Source organism: Motacilla alba, unplaced genomic scaffold (genome assembly GCF_015832195.1).
Source record: "Motacilla alba alba isolate MOTALB_02 unplaced genomic scaffold, Motacilla_alba_V1.0_pri HiC_scaffold_28, whole genome shotgun sequence".
NCBI classification, from domain to species: domain Eukaryota; kingdom Metazoa; phylum Chordata; class Aves; order Passeriformes; family Motacillidae; genus Motacilla; species Motacilla alba.
The window spans coordinates 1,251,379-1,265,328 of NW_024037374.1; the positions used below are offsets into that span (position 1 = coordinate 1,251,379).

The following is a 13,950-nucleotide window of genomic DNA, read 5'->3' on the forward strand; positions in this document are numbered from 1 at the left end:
ATTCAATAAAGTACACTGATTTTGATTGTTACTGCAAACCCCCTTGCCGTGTTGGTGTTTTGTACCCTGAGAGCAGATAACGAACAATCACAATCCTGTCCGTGAGGGTGGATCGTGACACCAGGCCATGCTGGCTGTGCCCAGAGCTGTGCCCAGAGCTGCCCATCACTGCTGCCTTTGGGAGCAGAGCAGGAGGGCAGCACATGTGCCCAGCCTGCAGCCAGCCAGGGCACATCCACCTCCTCAGCAGCTGCCCAGAGCAGGATGCTCCTGTGCTCGCTGCCATCTGCCAAAAGCTCTGATCCCACCCTGCCAAGCAGACAGGGACCCACCTCACGCCCTCCACGGCTGGAAGAAAAGCTGGTCCCAAACGATGTCCTCAGCCTTCTCCAAGGGCACGGCCCATCCACACCACAGCTGCTCCCAAGCACTTCCCGACCCTGACTGGGCGTCCTAGAATGCTTCTCTACAAAAAAAACCCCAACAAATTATTGAAAATAGATTACAGACAAAACTGGGAAACAAGAAAAAATGTAAAAAATAGCATCTCTGTCAGGGGCTTCAGGAAGGCCCAACCCCAACATGCTGGGGAAAAACCCACCCATGGGTGAGGGAAGCCCTCGCTATCTCCCTTCCCCCCTGCACTGCCCCCCAAAATAACAGTGATCCCAAAGCACACAAGGGCAGTGGAGCAGCCCAAGCCCTTCCTTGCCTGCACAGCAAAGCAGCCCCTGCACAGGTTCTGGAGTCCCACCTCTGCTCCCACCATGGGCGTTGGTTTGTGTCGGGCTGGCTGCCCCAGCCCCAGCCCCAGCCCGGGCCACGGTGGCTGCTGGGGGCTGTTGGCAGGGCCAGGAGCCCACTCCCATTTCGTAGCCAGCCCAGCCCATGCCCCCAGCCCTGCCAAAAGCAGCTGGGCAGCCGACTGAAGGATCAGCTGCATGCGCCCCAGCAAAGGGGAACCTTTGCTTCCCAGCCAGCCTGGGCAATGCCCAAATCTGGGAGCATTTCCCCGGGTGTGGACTCATCTGCAAATTCGCTGGGGGGCCTGGCTTGGAAGAAGGTGCCAGAATCCAAGTCCATCATCTTCAGCTGGCCAGAAGCCAGGTGCAGGAAGAGGTTGTCATCCTTGATGTACTCCTTGCTGGCTCCAGCAGCAGCAGCAGCCCCACCTGGTAGAGCTTCTCCAGGGGCTCCTTCTCCTTCCCTGAGGTGAGACCAGGCTGTCAGGGCTCTGCCCAGGGCCCCAGCTGTCCGGGAACCAGGACAAGCAAAACCAGCTTGCATGGCGGCCACCAGTGCTGGGCAGAGCAGCTCAGCTCCAGCACAAGGGCTGCGTGTTCCCATCTGATGAGCCCTGGGCAGTGACACAGGCAGGACAAAAAGTCTGGCTTCCTTTGCTTCTGATTGCCAAGGCATGTGTGCAGCTCTGACTTACCAGGGCCCTGCAGCAAAGGGGGCCTGGGGCTCTCTCCCTTCTTCTAGGGCAGATGAATATCCTGCATCCAAGGATGACACAACAGCTCTTCTAAGGAGGGCCTTTCCACGTCCAGCATGGATAAACACCGCCTGATCAGATCTCGGCACTCTGGGCACAGAAACCAGAAACCGCCGGTCAGCTGCAGAAGGCTCCTGTTGCCTTTGCCCCACTATTCCCGTGCCCAGGCCATGCTGGACGTGCTCAGAGCTGGGCCTAAGCTTTCCCATCGATTCCCTGTTTTGGAGGAGAGCAGGAGAGCAGGACATGTGCCACCTCCTCAGCAGCTGCCAGAGCGGGATGCTGACGAGCCCGCTGCTGTCTCCCAGCACTGGCATTCCCCCCGTGCCCAGAGAAGAGGATGCACCTGGAGAGAGCCGTTGTGGCAGCGAGAGCTGCTGGTCCCAGCTGATCTTCTGGCCCCACATGAAAGGGTGCTCCCCGCAGACCATCTGGTGCAGCACGATGCCCAGGCTCCAGATGGTAGCTGGCTTGCCGTAGTACCAGCCAAAGTGGGTCCATTCCGGGGGGCTGTAGGAGCGTGTTCCTATGGAATACAGATGGAGTTCAGCAGGGGGATGCTGCTGCTCCCAGAGCCTGGCCCCAGCATCCCTGGCCGTCTGGGGGCTGCCCCAGTGGCACACAGGGTGACCACTGCCCTCTCGCCAGCACCTGGGACTGGTGTCATGACTTGGGGTTGGAAAAGAAGCCACTGGTGTTGGAAGAGGGCAGCGGCAGCCCCGGCAAGGCCCGACCATGACAAAAACCCACTCAGTGCTGGGGGAAAAACCATGCCTTCATCCACCCTGCCTGCATTGCCCCAAAAAACATTAGGAAGCCAAAGCAAACCAGGTGAGTGGAGCAGTCAAGGCCCTTTCTCACCTGCACACCAAACTGGCTGGGGCACAGGTTCCAACCACCCCTCTCTGCTATCCCCACCCACGGCTGTTTTTGTCCGGCTGGCTGCTCCAGCCCCAGCCCCAGTCCTGGGCAGAGTGGTGGGCAAAGGCTGCCAGCAGGGCTGGAAGCTGCCTCCCCACCCAACCCTGCTCAAAAGCAACTTGGCTGAGATCTCAGTGCCATGAAGGGCAGCAAAAGGGAGAATCCCTGCTGCCACACCCAGCTTGGGCTGTGAGATGTTGGGCCATGAGATGCCGGCACCAGGAGCACACCCCTGCGTGGGCTCACCTGCAAAGTGAATGTAGGCTGTTTCTTGCAGGTAGGTGCCACAGCCAAAGTCAATCAGTTTGGCCTGCCCGGTGGCCAGGTCAACCAGGATGTTGGCTGGTTTGATGTCACGGTGCAGGACCCCGCAGCTGGTGCAGTGCCGCACGGCCTCCAGCACCTGGCGGAACAGCTCCCGCGCCACCTCCTCGCACAGGAAGCCCCGGGCCCGAATGAAATGATGCAGGTCCTGACACCGCTCCGGGCGCTCCAGCACCATCACGATGTCGTTGGGGAACTCACGCCACTCCAGCAGCTGGACGACCCCGGAGAAGCCAGTGGACACCATGGCCAGCAGCACGATCTCCAGCGGTGCGCTGGTGCCGTCGGGCTGCGGGAGGAGCACGATGCCGTCAGTGGGGCTGATGCCGTGCCAGAAGTGGGGAAGCCCTCACCCAGCCCGGGATGCTCTGCGCCCTGCGCTGGCCCCACGCCCGCTCTCCCTCCAGGCGTCCCAAAGGCTCCCACCCTGCCGGGCCTCGGCTCATCCCCGCCCGGCACGGCCCGGCTTCTGCCGCTGGCCCCGCTCACTCACCAGCTCGCCCCAGTGCTGCACGCGCTTCCGTGGCACCCTTTTGATGGCCACCTGCAAGCCAAGGGCAGCAGCGGGATCAGCTCGTCGCCCGCCCTGCCCACACCCATCCTCCTCCTCCTCCTCCTCCTCCTCCTCGTCCCTTGCCCGCCGCCGGCCCCGCCGCTCACCGGGGCGCCGTCCGAGAGCCGCGTGGCCGCGAAGACGCTGCCGAAGCCGCCGCGCCCCAGCAGCGAGCCCAGCCGGTACTGCTCCTTCAGACCCCGCTGCGCCTTCCCTGCGGGCGGGACGCGGCTGTCAGCGCTCGGCCCGGGGCCAGCACCGGCCCCCGAGCGCCCCTCAAGCGCCCCGCGCCGGCCATCGCCAGGCCTTCGCTCCCTGACACGGGACAGCGGCGGCTCGGGGCCGGCGGCCGCGCTGCCGAGCGGCGGAGCTCGGGCCGGGGAAGCCGCAGCGGAGGCGGCGGCAGCGGCCGCGCCGCCTGTGTCCTCCGCGGGCCCCGGGAGGAGCCGGGGCCGGGGCCGGGGCCGGGGTCGGGGCCGGGTCTGGACCCTGCGTCGGGGCCGGGGCCGGGCTCGGGCCAGGCGGAGCCAAAGGGCGGCGATGCCGCCCCAGCCCCAGGCACTGATGCCCGCCCAGCAGCGCCACCGCCAGCACGGCCAGAGCCGCTCGGAGGCGAGACCGCGGCGGGACACCCGGGGCCGGGGCCGGGGCCGGGGCCGGGGCCGGGGCAGCCCCGCCCGGGGCCGGGGGCGGGCCGGGGGCATGGCCCGGGCCGGCAGGGGGAGAGGGAGGCGGGGACAGGAGAGGGACGCCGGGAGACGGACACCGAGAGAAGGGTGCCCGACAGCGGGAAAGGGACAGAAAGAGAAAGAGAGAAATATATAAAGAGAGATCTAGAGTCGCTGCTTTTGCTGCCGCCTCTTCCGCTGCTGCTGCTGCCGCCGCTGCCGCCGCTGCAACTGAAGCCCCGGGGCCGTTTGTCCGCGTGTCCGTTCCCCGCTCGCCCCACGAGCCCCACGGCCGAGCCCCGCGCGCCCCGGGACAGCCCCTTGCTCTGTCCAAACACGGCAGCTTTGCAGCCTTGAGCCCACATGCAGAGCCCTGACTCCCGCACACTGCCACAGCAATCCCCTCGCTGCCTGCTCTGCATTGGCCTTGCTGAGCCTCAAACACTGTCGGGCACATTGCCTTGCTGGAGGATTCCTGCCTGAGCCAAGCACTGCACTTACATTGCCAGTGTTGCTTTCCAGTGACAACAGGGGAAGGCAAACTGTGTGTGGCTCCAGGTATTTTAGAGTGTCTAAAACTCGCCAAGTCACTGATCTTAGAGGTGAGATGCATTTGCAATGAATGGGATGGAGAAGCAGTGCAAGATGGAAAAGGGCAGCATAGAAAGAAATAAAACATCTTGGATTGTTTCTTTCAATTTCATTTCACTTCTGGAAAGCTGTTTCAGTTTTCCAGCAATCTTCTCCTGTCTGCTCTTCTCAAGAACCTCTCATGCACAACAAGGGCGAGCTTCTGTCCCAAGATTTGCCAGCAGCTGCAGCTTCTCTTGGCTTTCCACACTGCACTGTGTGTGCAGCAGGACTTTTGCAGCAAAGCAGGAGAAATGTTTGGAGCACTTGACATGTCCTTTCTTTTCCTGGTGGGCTGTGGAGTTGTGCCACTGGTGAAGTTTTCATTGAGACTGTTTGTGCTGGTTTAGGGCAAATTTTGGCAGGAAACCTCCAAAAGGTGTCCGTCTAGTGTGAAATACAAAGCTGTGTTTCGTGTCAGGTACATACAGGCAGCATGTGTGCTTGTGATTGTGATATGTATGGAAACTGATCATAGGACAATTAAAGGATGAATTCCAAAAAAATAACTGAGGGAGTAAAGCATGGAAGAAGGCCTTTGAACTTATCTTTTGTTTGCAATTAACCTTTATAGCATCTGAATTAAAGCTTTAATGATGTTGCTACTGGACAGGAACTTTTTGCACGTAGCTAAGGATTAAACAGCTTTGCAATAATAACCTTTTGAAGTAGAATTTTAGAAAATTGCTTGTAGTAAGGAGCTTTGAAAATATAAGTTTAGAATATATGTAAAAGAAATACGCTTATCTCAACACCTTAGCAAAACAGTAAAAAGCAGCTTGAGAAAGGAAGATGAACATCAACCCAAGGATTGATAGCTTCGACCAAGGGAAGCTGGACATCACTGCTATGAGATTTATAGTCCTTGCAATTAAAAGGTGGACCCACATCTGGAGTCTGGACCGCACCAGCTGGAAGACCTCTTTCTTCTTTCGGAAGTCGGACCCCACCATCTGGGAATACTCCTTTCTGGGGTACATCCTGAGAAAACTAACTCACAATAGTGTATAGAATTGTGACGTAAAAATTGGGAATAGAAACTGCTGAAAAAAGCTTATGTGTGCCCTATAAATATCTGTACGCCCCAACCATCGGTGTGCAGTTGGAGGGAAAACTTCCCCCACTGTACCCAGCGCTGTTTTGCTCATACTTTACCACATTAATTAATAAATTGATTGCTGCTTGAATATTGGCCTAGTCAAGCTTCTTATTTATAACACTAGGAAGCAAGTTCAAGAGGCCCCTCCCCCTACTAGTTCAGGCAAAGACTTCCCTGGAGAAAAGTGGAAAAATCCAGTTTATTTAACAAGTAAAGTATTCACAACCATGAAAAGGGAATACTATTAATTAAAACCTCTCTCATCTCTGAAGCGATGGCAAATTCAGAAAGTCCTTTTTGTGGCTTGTAGTTGGCTCACTCGGTCTCTTCCAAGTCCCTCTGGCGCTGGAATGCAGCGTCCCAGACCTCGGTGGGCCACAGGTGGGAGCTGCCGGTGTTTTCCTGGGTTTTCAGTCCAGAGCATGTTGAAACAGTTCCAAGAAAAAGGAAAGTCACAGTCTGAGGAACTTCTCTGCCTAAGCCAGCTAAAACCCAAATTGCCCCAATCTGGGCACTGGCGGTCCCTGCAAACACCAGCTCTGGATGGTGCCAGAGCCAGAACCTGGAAATGTCCAAATTTTGGCTTTCCGTGCCAGCAAATCACTCGACTTGGGCTGTGCCAGCACCAGGAAGTTTTCCGATCTGGGCGCTGGCACTGCCAGCAAACACCAGATCTGGGCCGTGTCGTTGCCAGTGACAGAAATCTGCTGGATTTGGGCTCTGCTGGCACAGGGACATTTCCAAATCTGGGCACTGGCACAGCAAACACAAGATGTGGGTGGTGTCAGACCCAGTATCAAGAAGTTGCCGGGTTTTGGGTTTCTGTGCCAGCAAATTGCTGCATTTGGACAGTGCCAGAAGAGGGAAATTTCCAGATCTGGGCACTGGCGGTGCCAGCAAAGACCACATTCCAGGCTCCAGGCTCCAGGAAGGACTGGATCTGGGCCCCTTCCTCTTTTCCTTCCTTCCTTCCTTCCTTCCTTCCTGGGGTCCAGCTGCCGGCAAACACCCGACTGGGCGATGCTGGCAACGGGAAATTGCCAGGTTTCAGCTTTCTTTGCCTGCAAATTGCTGGACATGGGCGATGACGGAACAGGGAAACTTCCAGGTCTGGGCACTGGTGGTGCCAGCAAACACCAGTGGAACCTTCTGGTCCCCGTCCGGATGCTTGACCAGTGGATTTCCTGAGAACCGGCTCTGGCGACTTTACAGACAGAGACTGCTTTCATCTGGTTGTCTGGAAGCAGAACTTTACTGAAGGAGAACACGACAAACAGGACGGCGCGCACAGTACAGAGAGCGAACCAGAAAAAAGCCTGGGTCCAGGGTCTAGCAGGGATATTTACACATTTCTGTATGGGGAGGGGCTAAGGTGGGATCTGAGGGAAGGATCCAAGAGGAGGGAACAATTAAAACCATTTCAATTTTTGCACTGAAAAGTAGCCAATGGGAGCAAAGAGAACTCAGAACTTTCTGGTAACAATCTGCATAACTGAACAAGAGGATTATGGGCGGGAGCTCCTGCTCACCCTAACTGCAGAGGGTTTTCCCACGGCCTTAAGCCGAGGTCTCCTTCTTCTTTGAAAGCAACCCCAACACACCAGATCTGGGTGGTGCTGGGATTTGGCTTTCTTTACCAGAAAATTGCTGCAGTTGGGTTGTGCCAGCACCAAGAAATTGCCAGATGTGGGCAGTGGCAGTGCCAGTGCACACCAGATCTGGCGGGGAATGTGCCGGCACTGGGAAATTGCCAAATGTTAACATTCTGTGCCAGAAAATTGCTGGAATTGTGCTGTGCAGACATCTGAAAAATTCCAGATCTGGGCACTGGCAGTGCAAGCAAACACGAGATGGGGTTGGTGTAGGTACCAGGTGTGATAGATATTGAATAAATTCGTGCTCGTAAAAGTATATATGTGAAATAAAATATGTTTAGAAAATGTCTGTTAGAAATGGCAGCCAGGTTTAGAAATCTCACACAGGAACTGGGTAAGGAGTTGCTTCACTGAACGGTGACATCGCAGGTGGCCACTGAATGGGCTTCTGAATTTGCAAGTGAAGGGGCTAGCCACTGCGGAAACACTGGTCGAGTTTTCGAACACCTGGGCCATCAGCGGCACCAAGGATAGCCCAGAACTCGCATCTCAACGCTTGGTTCCCGTAACTTGAAATTAATATGAATTTTTCCTGGACACTGGTTCTGTCTATGCCGAGACAGTGTTCTCCACCAGGAGACAGGTTTCTTCCAGCACCAGAGACGGGCTTCCTCCAACACCAGACAGAGAAAGAAAACTACACGAATATTCAGAAAAAAGAAAGTAACAAGAGAAACCTCACTCTGGGCAAGAAAAAGAGTATAAAACCAAAGCTCACCAGGCAGACTTTGTAAACTTGGGGGGTCCGATGCGATAGAGGTCGGATCTACGTTCACCCAGCAACGAGGCCCAGGCTCGACGCTGTCCCTTTGATTGTGGCTGTCCGAGATTGTATTTCGATTCACAAAATAAAATCTATTTTCTTTAATTTTGATTTGGCTTTCTCAATGAACGATTGGGCCTTATCAGGGTTTTACCTATAACACAGGTATTTGCTTGGTTTTGGCTTTCTTTGCCAGCAAATTGCTGGAATTGGGCTCTGCCAGCACCGGGAAATTGCTGGATCTGGGCAATGGCAGTGCTGGGAAACTCCAGGTCTGGGCAGTGACAGAGCTGGCAATGGAAAATTGCCAGATTTTTTCTTTCTTTGCCAGAAAATTGCTGCACTTGGGCTGTGCCAGAATAGGGAAATATCCAGATCTGGGCACTGGCAGTGCCAGAAAAACAACACATTTCAGGAAGGGCTGGATCTGGACCCCTTCCTTCCTTCCTTCCTGCCTTCCTGCCTTCCTGCGTTCCTTCCGGCCTTTCTGCCATCCTTCCTCCCTCCCTCCCTCCCTCCCTCTCCCCCAACAAGGTGCCAGGGGTGCTGGACAGCAGCCAGGCAGAAAGGGACCTGGTGGCACTGATGGACAGCAGGCGGGACATGAGCCAGCAGTGTGCCCAGGAGGCCAAGAAGGCCAATGGCTCCTGGCCTGGATCAGGAATGGTGTGGCCAGCAGGAGCAGGGCAGTGATTCTTCCCCTGTGCTCGGCACTGGATGGGCAGCGCCTCGAGTGCTGTGTCCAGTTCTGGGGCCCCCAATTTGGGAAGGACATGGAGGGGCTGGAGCGTGTCCAGAGAAGGGCAGCAAGGCTGGTGAGGGGTCTGGAACACAAGAGCTGTGAATAGCGGCTGAGGGAGCTGGGGTTGTTTATCCTGGAGAAGAGGAGGCCCAGGGGAGACAGGGCGGTGTCAGGGCATAGGTTGGACTTGATGATCTCCAGGGACTTTTCCAGCCTTGCTGATTCTGTGATTCTCTGAAACCACCCTTGGAGCAGTTGCAGGAGGAGCCCTGGGCCTCCTCTCCAGAAGCTCCAGCAGCCCAGGTGCCTCAGCTTCTCCTGCCAGCCCCAAAGCCCATCCTGTCAGTCCTGCAGAGCCTCTGCAGCTGCTCCTCATTGCCCGGAACAGGGAGCCCCACAGGCAGACACAGCAGGCCAGATGTGCCCCCCTGGCCTGGGCTGCCTCTGGCAAGGGAGCAGCACCAGGCACTGCAGGAGCCTGCAGACAATTCCTGCAGCACTTGCAGGATGATCCTGCTCCCCAAGGGACGTTCCCATGGTGCCAAGTCAGGAACTGCAATGGGGAGTGGGGCCAGAGAGGGAAGGGCAAACAGGGAGGGGCTGTTTGCAGGGGAGAGAACTGGGGTGAGCAGTAAGGAAGTAAACTGGACCAGGGAAGAATAAAGAAAGCAATGATGAAGCAAAGGAAATGCTCAGGGCAGTTTGGGGATGGCTGCCAGGCAGCCCTGGCTCTGAGCAACAGCGTCTGCAGTGGCACAGGAAACTCCCAGCTGATGGGAACAAACTTTCTGGCTGACTGCAGAGGCCAGGACAAAGCTGAGTGGTTTCCCTGGCATCCCCCAGCCCTTGCTGGCCCCAGGGGCTGATGGCATTAGTGCTCCCTCAGGTTCATGTCCCCACAGCAACAGCATGGGGGTGCTCCCCCCTGCTCTGTGCAATGCAAACAGGGGCTCCTGAGCCAGTGCTGCCGTGGCTGTGCCTGCAAGGATGCAGCCCCTCTGTGAGCTGGGGGAGAGGCCAGGGCAGCAGAGGGGGGATGTTGTTGGCAGCTCCATGAGGACACTCTGGGATGCTGCCCTGGTCTGTCCAGTGCACTGGGGATGGATCAGCCCCTGCTCTGCTGCTCCTTCCCGTGTCCCCCAGGGCCCTTGCAGAGCACCAGCCCTGCTCTTTGCCCCCAGCCTGCCCACAGCCAGCCTGGGGCTGCTCACGGGGGTTTTCTGTGCTGAGCATTGTCCTGGGTGTGTTCCTGACACAGCCTGGGCAAGGAGCCTGGAGCCCCCAGGCCCTGGCCTGAGGCGTCAGCGCTGCCCCAGCAGTGCCCATGGGCTGTCCCTGCTGCAGCCCCGGCACTGCCACCCCCAGCACTGTGCCCGGCCCCGAGAGCTCTCAGGCCCTACAGCAACACCAGGGCCACCAGGGCAGCGGGGCAGGGCCACGGCAGCAGCACTGGCAACACCAAGGGCTGCTGCTGCTGGGCACAGCTGCTGGGCCAGCACTGATCTGCCCCCAGCTCTGCACACAGACATTGCTGCTGCAGCTCCAGAGAAGGCAACAAAAGGGGATCTCTGCAGAAAACTCTTCTGGGAGATCCTTTAGTTCATTTAAAGCCACCAAGAGATCATTGACAGAGTCTGTGGTCTCAGTGAAGGAGGTGGAGAAACAAAATGAGAAACAGCACAAACAATGACATTTCTTTGTGGACAATATTAAAATGTAAAACAAAGGAAAAGAACCTCCAAAATGAAACCAGCAAGAAGTATCAAAGATGACTTTTATTACAAGGGATTTGCAGAAATTGGCCAGCAGTTTAATGTTTCTGAAAGCATCCAGTCATCAGTCTCCACACTGCAGCCTTGAGCTCCTGGTTCCTCAGGCTGTAGATGAGGGGGTTCAGGGCTGAAGGCACCACCGAATACAGAACTGACATTGACAGATCCAGGGTTGGAGAGGAGATGGAGGGGGGCTTCAACTGAGCAAATATGCCAGTGCTGAGGAACAGGGAAACCACGGCCAGGTGAGGCAGGCAGGTGGAAAAGGCTTTGTGCCGACCCTGCTCAGAGGGGATCCTCAGCACAGCCCTGAAGATCTGCACATAGGAGAAAACAATAAACACAAAACAACTAAATACCAAACAGGCGCTAAGTGCAATGAGTCCAACTTCCCTGAGGGTATTGGATTGTGAGCAGGAGAGCTTGAGGATCTGTGGGATTTCACAGAAGAACTGGCCCAGGGCATTGCCCTGGCACAGGGGCAGGGAAAACGTAGTGGCCGTGTGCATGAGAGCATTGAGAAAGGCACTGGCCCAGGCAGCTGCTGCCATGTGGGCACAAGCTCTGCTGCCCAGGAGGGTCCCGTAGTGCAGGGGTTTGCAGATGGACACGTAGCGGTCGTAGCACATGACGGTCAGGAGGGAAAGCTCTGATGAAATGAAAAACACCAGAAACAATAGCTGTCCAGCACATGCTGAGTAGGAGATGGTGCTGGTGTCCCAGAGGGAATTGTGCATGGCTTTGGGGACAGTGGTGCAGATGGAGCCCAGGTCGCTGAGGGCCAGGTGGAGCAGGAAGAAGAACATGGGCGTGTGCAGGTGCTGGCCGCAGGCTACGGCGCTGATGGTGAGGCCGTTGCCCAGGAGGGCAGCCAGGGAGATGCCCAGCAAGAGGCAGAAGTGCAGGAGCTGCAGCTGCCGCGTGTCTGCCAATGCCAGCAGGAGGAAGTGGCTGATGGAGCTGTTGTTGGACACTTGCACTGTCTGGCATGAGGATCTGTATAAAAAGTCATCATGGAATGGTTGGGTTTGGAGAGGACTTTCAAATGCCAGCACAGCTTGTTGGCCCTTTCCCCCCACTGCCTGCCCAGGGCTCTGCTGCCTGGAGCAGAGTCCCTGCCAGCAGCTGCTTCCCTGTGCCCAGGGCTGGGCCCTGCCAGTGCTGCCAGAGCCCAGCCCAGCCCTGGGGGCTCAGTTCTGCCCTGCAGACCCCTCCCAGCCCTGGCACTGCCCAGGGGCAGCTCTGGCTCTGCAGGCTCTGATGGCAATGTCAGAGCAACCCTGATGAGGCTGGAAAAGTGACACTGATGCTGCCTCTAAGGGGCCCTGTGCTGATTTCTGTCACTGCCTGGTTTATTAACATCTGAGAGAATTTTCTTTTGATTTTTCTCAACCTGAACTGAGAGATGAATATCTGTGTGCAATTTCCTATCCAGGCAACCCAGAGCAGTAGATTTAAAATGCAGACTTTTCCCCTTCATGCAGCATCCTCACCACACAAGGAGAACACTTCCAAGCCTTACCAGCTGTTTCCTTCCACCCAGATCTTGTCCCCCAGTGCTGGAAGCAGCTTCCAGGGCTGGCTGAGAGCTGTCCCTGGCAGGCAGCAGAGTCCCTGCCCCAGCACAGTGCCCTGGGCTGCAGGAGCCTGCTCTGCAGGACAGCCCTGGGCACCCCTTGCTCCTCTGCACAAGAGATAATCAGAGAATGTACTCACAGAGTCTGTAGGCATTGGGATGTTCCAGCTTCAGGAGATCACTGCAGGAGCTGCAGCTGCACTGTCCTGCAGCCAGAGGTTCCTGTGTCAAGGGCTGGCAGGGATTCTGCCCCAGTCCCTTCTCAGCACCTTCCCAGGCCTGACGGATTGAAGCTCTCTGTGCCTGTGTGCTGTGCCCGGGCTGGCTGCAGGCAGTGCCCCAGCCCTGCTGGGCTGTGCACAGGAGCTGCTCCTGGGCAGAGCTTTCTCTCTGCAGCGCTGCCCTTGCCAGCAGCTGCCTCTGTGCCAGGAGCCCGGCCCAGCTCAGCAGCACAGACACAGCACCAGGACTTTATTACCCTCTGGGGCTTTGTGCTGAGGCCCTGAACATCAGTTGCTGAGAGGGAGCTGAAGAAAGCTCTCAAGAGCTGCCAGTCAGAATGCAACCGCAAAGTTTCACTCCCTTTGAATGGCTCCCACACACCAGAGAAAGTGTCCCCAGGCCCCAGGCAGAGCAGAGGACTGGAGGCACTGATGGCAGCTGGGGACAAAGAGAAGCCAAGTCTTGGCGCCCTGGGGCACAGCAGGCTCTGTGCCACCAAGGGCTGGGAGGAGACACCTTGTCCTGAGCCACTGGGGCCTCCTGGCACAGCCCCAGCCAGGCTGGGCGCTGTCACGCCCTTGGCCTGCCCTCTGCATCCCCCCTGGCCCACATGCCAGTGGCCTCAAGGATCTGCTGGAAGGAGTCCCTGGGGAGCCTTGGCCAGGAATGGCCCTGGGGGCTCCTTGATGCTCCCAGGGACTGCAGGGTTTTCAAAGGACTTTGGCTTTTGCTTTTGCCTTGGGGTCTTGTTGGAGAGGTTTGTGCAATCATGGCCTCCAGTTCTCTGCTCTAATTAGTCCCTGGAGAGGCATTGTTAGGAGCAACACTCAGTGGGGCTCATGAATGCCTCAAGGCACTTGAGTCATTTCAAGGGACTTGGTGTTTCCCTTTTGATCCAGACTCTGTGAGAGGTTTGTGCAATCATGGCCCCAAGGCTTTGCTTTCAGGAGTCCCTTGAGAGCTTTGGACTGACACTCAGTGGGGCTCATGAATGCTTGGAGACACTCAAGGTGTTGAAGGTACTTTGGATTTCCCTTTGCCCACTGAGTGCCTGAGAGGTTTTTGTGCCATCCTGGCCACCAATTCTCTCCTGCAAGGAGTCCATGGGGAGCCTGTGTTGGAGAGGGACCTCAGTGGGGCCCATTCATGCCTTGAGACACTTTGGGTGTTTCCTGTGACTTTGACTCCTGGAAAGGTTTGTGCAATCTCCTCTCAGGCGCTGAGGTTCAAGGGCTCAGCTCCACATGCACAGTCAGGCTCATTAGGATCAAGCAAGTCCTGCCAAACCATGGCGCTGCCTTGATTCACCTCTGCTCTAGTGCAGTTCTTTAGGAGGGTTTCTTTTTACTGTTAGGGAGAAATATTTCAAAGAGCTTCTAGGATATATGTATTCCTATTTTAAAGGGTGTCTTTTATTGATGTTCCTATTAGACAAGAGGTGATTGCAGCATGCAGTGAGTGCTATTGATCCAGGGCCTCTCCTAAGGAGGTCTGGCCTGCTCAGAGAAGCTGTGCCTTGAGGTCTGA

The 13,950-nt window shown here is 56.6% G+C and overlaps 1 protein-coding gene and 1 pseudogene across 1 annotated transcript; both read right to left on the reverse strand.

Annotated features, from left to right (window-relative positions):
* Nucleotides 1–13,950, reverse strand: part of LOC119696322 — a 2,199,709-nt pseudogene that overhangs the window by 373,129 nt on the left and 1,812,630 nt on the right.
* Nucleotides 1,587–3,505, reverse strand: LOC119696373 (serine/threonine-protein kinase pim-1-like). The gene is made up of 3 exons (XM_038126087.1): nucleotides 2,666–3,505; nucleotides 1,845–2,024; nucleotides 1,587–1,714 (listed from the first exon to the last, which is right to left on the reverse strand). The coding sequence occupies exons 1-3, from the start codon at nucleotides 2,988–2,990 to the stop codon at nucleotides 1,650–1,652; spliced, it is 570 nt and encodes a 189-aa protein (XP_037982015.1). The 5' UTR covers nucleotides 2,991–3,505; the 3' UTR covers nucleotides 1,587–1,649.

Excerpts from the sequence above, each read along its gene's own strand:
- LOC119696373 (XM_038126087.1), bottom strand. The coding sequence starts at position 2,990 with ATGGTGTCCACTGGCTTCTCCGGGGTCGTCCAGCTGCTGGAGTGGCGT. Across the intron at positions 2,025-2,665 it reads AGCCTACATTCACTTTGCAG|GAACACGCTCCTACAGCCCC; the intron begins GTGAGCCCACGC and ends TGTATTCCATAG. Across the intron at positions 1,715-1,844 it reads GCCACAACGGCTCTCTCCAG|GGAATCGATGGGAAAGCTTA; the intron begins GTGCATCCTCTT and ends CCTCCAAAACAG.